Source organism: Malaclemys terrapin, chromosome 2, assembly GCF_027887155.1.
Source record: "Malaclemys terrapin pileata isolate rMalTer1 chromosome 2, rMalTer1.hap1, whole genome shotgun sequence".
NCBI classification, from domain to species: domain Eukaryota; kingdom Metazoa; phylum Chordata; order Testudines; family Emydidae; genus Malaclemys; species Malaclemys terrapin.
Window position 1 is genome coordinate 51027985 of NC_071506.1, and position 6106 is coordinate 51034090.

At 46.1% G+C, this 6106-nt stretch overlaps 1 protein-coding gene across 1 annotated transcript; it reads right to left on the bottom strand.

Annotated features, from left to right (window-relative positions):
* Positions 1 to 1823: 1823 nt before the first annotated feature.
* LOC128832944 (fatty acid-binding protein, adipocyte-like) lies at positions 1824 to 5193 on the bottom strand. Its single transcript, XM_054020667.1, has 4 exons — positions 5079 to 5193; positions 4280 to 4452; positions 3349 to 3450; positions 1824 to 2064 (listed from the first exon to the last, which is right to left on the bottom strand). Exons 1-4 carry the CDS (start codon positions 5149 to 5151, stop codon positions 2014 to 2016), a joined length of 399 nt encoding a protein of 132 aa, XP_053876642.1. The 5' UTR covers positions 5152 to 5193; the 3' UTR covers positions 1824 to 2013.
* Positions 5194 to 6106: the final 913 nt, after the last annotated feature.

The window sequence follows — 6106 nt, forward strand, 5'->3', positions numbered from 1 at the left end:
TCATATCCAACTTCTTGTCCACTGTAATCCCCAGGTCCTTTTCTGCAGAACTGCCACTTAGCCAGTCGGGCCCCAGCCTGTAGCAGTGCATGGGATTCTTCCATACTAAGTGCAGGACTCTGCTCTTGTCCTTATTGAACCTCATCAGATTTCTTTTGGCCCAATCCTTCAATTTGTCTAGGTCCCTCTGGGCCCTATCCCTACCCTCCAGCATATCTACCTCTCCCCACAGCTTAGCATCATCTACAAGCTTTCTGAGGGTGCAATCCATACCATCACCCAGATCATTAATGAACAAAACTGGCCCTGGGACCGACCCCTGGGGCACTCTGCTTGATACCAGCTGCCAACTAGACATTGAGCTGTTTATCACTATCTGAGCCTGATGATCTAGCCAGCTTTCTATCCACCGTCTAGTCCATTTATCCAATGCAGACTTCTTTAACTTGCTGGCAAGAATATGGTGGGAGACCGTATCAAGAGCTTTGCTGGAGTCAAGGTAGCTCATGTCCACCACTTTCCCCATATTGAAAGAGCCAGTTCTCATTGTAGAAGGCAATCAGGTTGGTCAGGCATAACTTGCCCTTGTGAATCCATGGTAACTGTTCCTAAACTGTTCTTTTCCTCCAAGTGCTTCATAATGTATTTGCTTATTGCAGCAGAGTTATACTTGCTTTCCAGTTAGCACCTTACATGTGTAACTGTGTTGGACTATTTGCATGATTACACTCTTAAAGTTCCATGGCTAGATACTGTTTGGAGTAAAACAGGTGTCTGATCCCACAGCTCAGGTACTATGGAACTTAACTTGGAGGAGCTTCCCCACTTGTAGGTTGGGAAATTGATCTATTTGAGAACTGCCATCACATAGCTCTTTGATAAAGATGACAATTGCTGAGGAAGCAAGTGTTTTTGCTTTAGCTAGAACAGCAATGTCAGTCATTGCAATATTATCTGCCATTACTAGAATCACAGGGTTTAAGGCTAGAGGATCCACCAGATCATCTGATCTGATCTCTGCTCTCTCACAGACCACCACTCAGCACCTACACACTTACCAAACTATTCAGTTTTTGGGTTCTGATTTACAGCCCTGGGGAGACTAGACTTATGTGCCACAGGCAGGGAACAGGAGGGACAGAGGTACACCAGCACCCAAGCCCCCCCACAATGCCAGGGAAATGAAGTGAGATATACCCAAATAATCCTGGCAAACGACCCACTCCCATATGCTGCAGAGGAAGGCAACCTTCTCCTGCCTCCCACACCAGGTCAGTGCCATTCTAACCTCACATACGGCAATCAGCTAGACTGAGAATGTGAGCAAGAACCAGCCAGCCAAGCAGAGAGAGTGCTCATCAGTGCTACCTCAGAGCCCTGGCCCTCCCCATCCCCGGTGTCCCCTGGCCATCAGAGGAAGCAAATTTAAAAAAAAAAAACCACAACACACCCTCTCCAGAATACATTGTGGGGAATTGTGTAGAGGGAGGGAAGAAAAATCCCTTTTGACCCCTGCAGGCAGCCAGCTGAAACCCTGCAGCATGAGTTTAGGAACATAAAACAAACTGGGAGTCAGTCTAGGGCTGTTGATTCCCCACCCCTCTACCATCACTAGCAATGACTGTGACAGGGTTTATGGTCTTGGTGGGATAATAAATAAAAAAAAATAAAGACACCACACACAAAATTAAAAACCAAACCCAAAAAACTCACCACCCCCACACCAAACCTAAATCTCTACCACTGCTGGATAATGGTAGTTTGTATTTCAGTGCTATTTTAGACTGGCAGAGAGTCAGCTAAGAGTAAACGATTCCACCATGTGTTCAGAAGTGATTTATTTAGTAGCCACAGACACCAATATTTCAAGTTAGTTACAGAACTGCTTTGAATGCATTTGTTTCCCAAGGTGAAGCAAGTGGCTTGCACAAGCAGACAGCAGTGTAGTGCAGCTACAGTCCCTGAACTGATTCTCAGCAGCAAGTTCTGATCTGGTGTGGAGATGGGAATTCCTCAGGCCCTCTCGTAGACTCTAGTACAGGTGACATTATTCATGGTGCATTCCTAGGGCGGGAGAAAATAAAATTGATTGAAACTTCTGAAATATCACACCAGAATTTTATGAGTCTAAGTAGGGCAAGGATGTTGGTCATTTCTCAGACTCAAAGGTGTTTATTTAGTGCCCATCACTATGATATTCATGTCATCAGAGAAAGAAACCAGACATTTCTTGCCTCCAGGAATTCTTTAGTGTTAGCTGCTCACTAAATATACTCTACTTCTCTGCCTAGTGCACTTGATTGGCAGGGCTCCCATCTTCCCCTACCTTTCTGTTCATCACTTAGCACAGAGGTGGGCAAACTATGGGACCTGCAGGACCCTCCTGCCTGGCCCTTGAGCTCCTGTCACGGGAGGCTAGCCCCCAGCCCCTCCCCTGCTGTGCTCCCTTCCCTGCAGCCTCAGCTTGCTTGCTCTGCCGCCAGCACAATGCTCTGGGCTGCAAGCTCCTGGAGCAGCGCAGCTGCAGTGCCGGGGCCTGACCTGGTGCTGTGCGCTGTGGTATGGCTGGCTCCAGCCAGGCAGTGTGGCTGTTGTGCTGCCAGCCACCAGTACTCCAGGCAGTGTGGTAAGGGAGCAGGGGGAGGGGTTGGATAGAGGGCAGGGGAGTTTGGGGTGGTGGTCAGAGGGCAGGGAATGGGGGAGTTGAATGGGGGCAGGCAGGGAGGAGAGGGGGGTTGGATGGTGGTGACGGGGGGCAGTCAGAGGCAGGGATTCTGGGGGCTCTCGGGACAGGGAATGGGGGGGGGGGAAGGGAGGGTTGGATGGGACAGGAGTCCCAGAAGGCCATCAGGGGGTGATAAGCAGGAGAGGTTGGATAGGGGGCAAGGGCCAGGCCACACCTGGCCTGACTGTTTGGGGAGGCACACCCTCCCTTAACTGGCCCTCCGTACAATTTCAGAAACCCAATGCAGCCCTCAGGCCAAAAAGTTTGCCAGCCCCTGACTTAGCAGCTAATACAATGACAGTCCATAGGTGCTGGAAGTAGGGATGCTGCTGCATCCCCTGGCTTTAAGTGGCTTCAATTATATATGGGGTTACAGTTTGGTTCAATGGGTCTCAGCACCTGCACTATACAAGTTGTTCCAGCACTGCGATACAGAGCTTGATTTGTGATCTCTTTAGGGCTCTCCACCAGTTTTATTTCAAGTGAAACTTCCCTACATTGTATTTTTTACATTCCTCATGTTCCCCATCATAAGTCACAGCAGCATTTAGTCTGTGCTTTTCTATTTCAAAAGAATTTAATGCTCAGATGAGGGGGTTAAAGAAAAAAAAAATTGAACTAACCATAACCATCTTCCCATCCACCAGCACTCTCTTTATTGTGGTCTGTTTGCCATCCCACTTCTGCACCTGAGTCAGAGAGCCATTGTCCAAGGTTACAGTGCTCTGTCAAGACAAGAGAAGCAAATGGACTCTGGGATATTCTGATGGGACACTCAGTCTCTCCTGTTGCAGCTATTCTACTTCAAATAAATATTAATTGGGACAACAGAGGGAGTCTCATTTGGCCAAGTACTTGGGGCACTCACCTGAGTGGTGGGAGATGCCTGTACAAAGCCCTTCTCAGGCCAGGTGTGTGTGGGGAATTTCAACTGAAGTCTCCCACATCCCTAACTCCTGGGCTAAGGAAGGCTGCTGCCACCACTGCCACTTCTTCCTCCCCAAACCATTCTGGCAATAGGGCAGCTTGGGCACCTAAGCCATCAACTTTGGGAGAGGGGTTCCAACTGTGGGCTGCAAGCAGGCGATAAGCACCTCCCTGACCGACATAGGCACCCAATTCTGTGAGAGGGAAGGACCTTACAACACACCCCTCTCATCATCGTTTCCCATTGGCTAGCTTAGGCAGTTCACTGCCTACCATGCTAGTTTCTGTGGATCCCATTCGGAGGTGCTGGTCTCTGCTCTCATTATATAGGGAGCCTAGGTACTTAATTCCTGCGATTCACAAAGCCTGAGTTTTCTGGTTGCCTAGACATTAGACCTGGATCCTCAAAGAGACTTAGATGTTGAAATGCCTTAGAAGAGGGGTGGGATTTAGTTTGTGGGTTCACAGTGGGCACATGATTGCCCTAGAGTCATCCATGGGATCCCCCATACTTATGGGGATTGGGGAAAAGGAAGAAAGCCATATCAAGACAAAAATAATCATGAGGCAAGAAAGGAAACAAACCCAGGTGTCCTTTGCAGGACATCCTGAAGGATTAGCCCTCACCATGGTTTTCCTGTCATCTGCTGTGGTTTCCTCAAACTCTTCCCCCAGCTTGAAGGAGATCTCTGTGTTTTTAAAGGTGCTCTCTGTTTTGATGGTTATTACGTCATCATTGATGCTGATGATCACAGTGGGCTTGGCCAGGCTGCCAAGTTTCCTAGTCGTAAAACCCACCCCTTGAAAAGAAAAGCACAAGTTAACAGCTTGGATTTTACATGCACATCCAGAAGGGAGACATAGCTTACTGCAACTTGCTGAAGAGGTCTGTGGATGTAGTAGACGCTCTCTCACAAGCACCTGAATGGGCTCTAACTGAAGTACCAAGGAGATCACGGAGATTAGCAGAAATACAGAAAGAGGGGAAATCTAGGTGGTAAAAAAAACTGTCATACCTGGATATCAGTCATTCACATAGTTACATTAGGGCCCTCATAACTTTTATTGCATATTAGTGAGCATTAATGCATGGGTTCTACAAGCAACTCATTCAAAGGACTGATAGTCAAGAAAGCATTATCAGTAGATAATAGCCCCAGGCAGATTCAAACAGTATTTTCCCCTTATTAGGAAAAGGGAGAGAACATCATCATCTGAATCATTAGCTAGAAAGAAATATTTGTAAAATATAAAGAAAAGCCAGGAACTATGTTCTATTATCCCAAATCCAAATAAGCATCAGCAATCTAAAGTGAAGCAACCATGAGTAGAAAACTAAGTTGAGTAAATAAATGGAATTAAATACATTCTCAGAATCATCTATTAAGAGAGAGATTTCCTACTTGAATTAAAGTATACTCCTTACCCAGTTCTTTCATATAGCTGTCAAAGTTTTCACTAGAAATGAGTTTCCAGGTTCCTAAAAATAACTCACACATGATATAGACTGTAGTTGATACTATTACTAACCAAAAAAATTATTCTCTTTCAAAGACCTGAAGCTATTATAAGCTACCTAAGCTCAATAGCTTCCTTTTAAAGATGCCCTGAACATGTGATACTCAACAACATCCAATCAGGAGAGGCAATGCAAAGACACCAATCATTTCCCTTTTATTTCTTTGAGCATAAACTAAAATCCTTACAGCTGGCAGAGTTCACAAGGGAAGTTGTTCAGTAAAGGATGTTAGTCCCAAAGGTAGCTTCTAAATAAAATTGAGTTTTTTCAATAGTGGGACACAGTAAAAAACAGAAGAATCAGCTTTCCCCAATTAGAGAGGGATCAGCTGTAAAGAGACCTGTCAGTTTTTGTAGATTTAGGAAGTCCCTTCCTGATTTGCCTGTGAGGCCGACACCAGGCTTGATTACTGCTGTGGTGATACTTCCTGACTCCTAGCAAGTACTTCCCTCTAAACTGATCAAGATCTGATTGCTCTCAAACCTGGCTCCACCGACATCTTATATTCTCCCTGCCATGAGTACAGTGCTCAAACGGGGTGTGTTTGTGTGATTTACTTCAACTTTTTGTCAATTTTCCCCCCACCTAGCTGCAGTGAAGAGGGCTGCTCTGCCATTACCACATATGACCCTCAATACCCGCATCAATTAGGAATTCTCTCAATCTCTCCAATTCATTCCACCTGCAAGTCCTAGCCACTACTAATGTCCTCCACAGGCCCTGGCAGTCCGGATTTGTCTTCAGCTGGTGTGTCAGAGGGGAAGTGGGGGTGGTTGCTCATTATTCAAAGATTGTTTGGGTTCCTTAAAACTCAGGTGATAAAGGCTGAGGTAGGAGGTATGCTAGGCAAGGTAGAGAGAGATCAGAGCAGAGTGAAATTTTTAGGACAAATAATTTATTTACCAAAAATGCACTTTTGGTCAACACAAAACTCC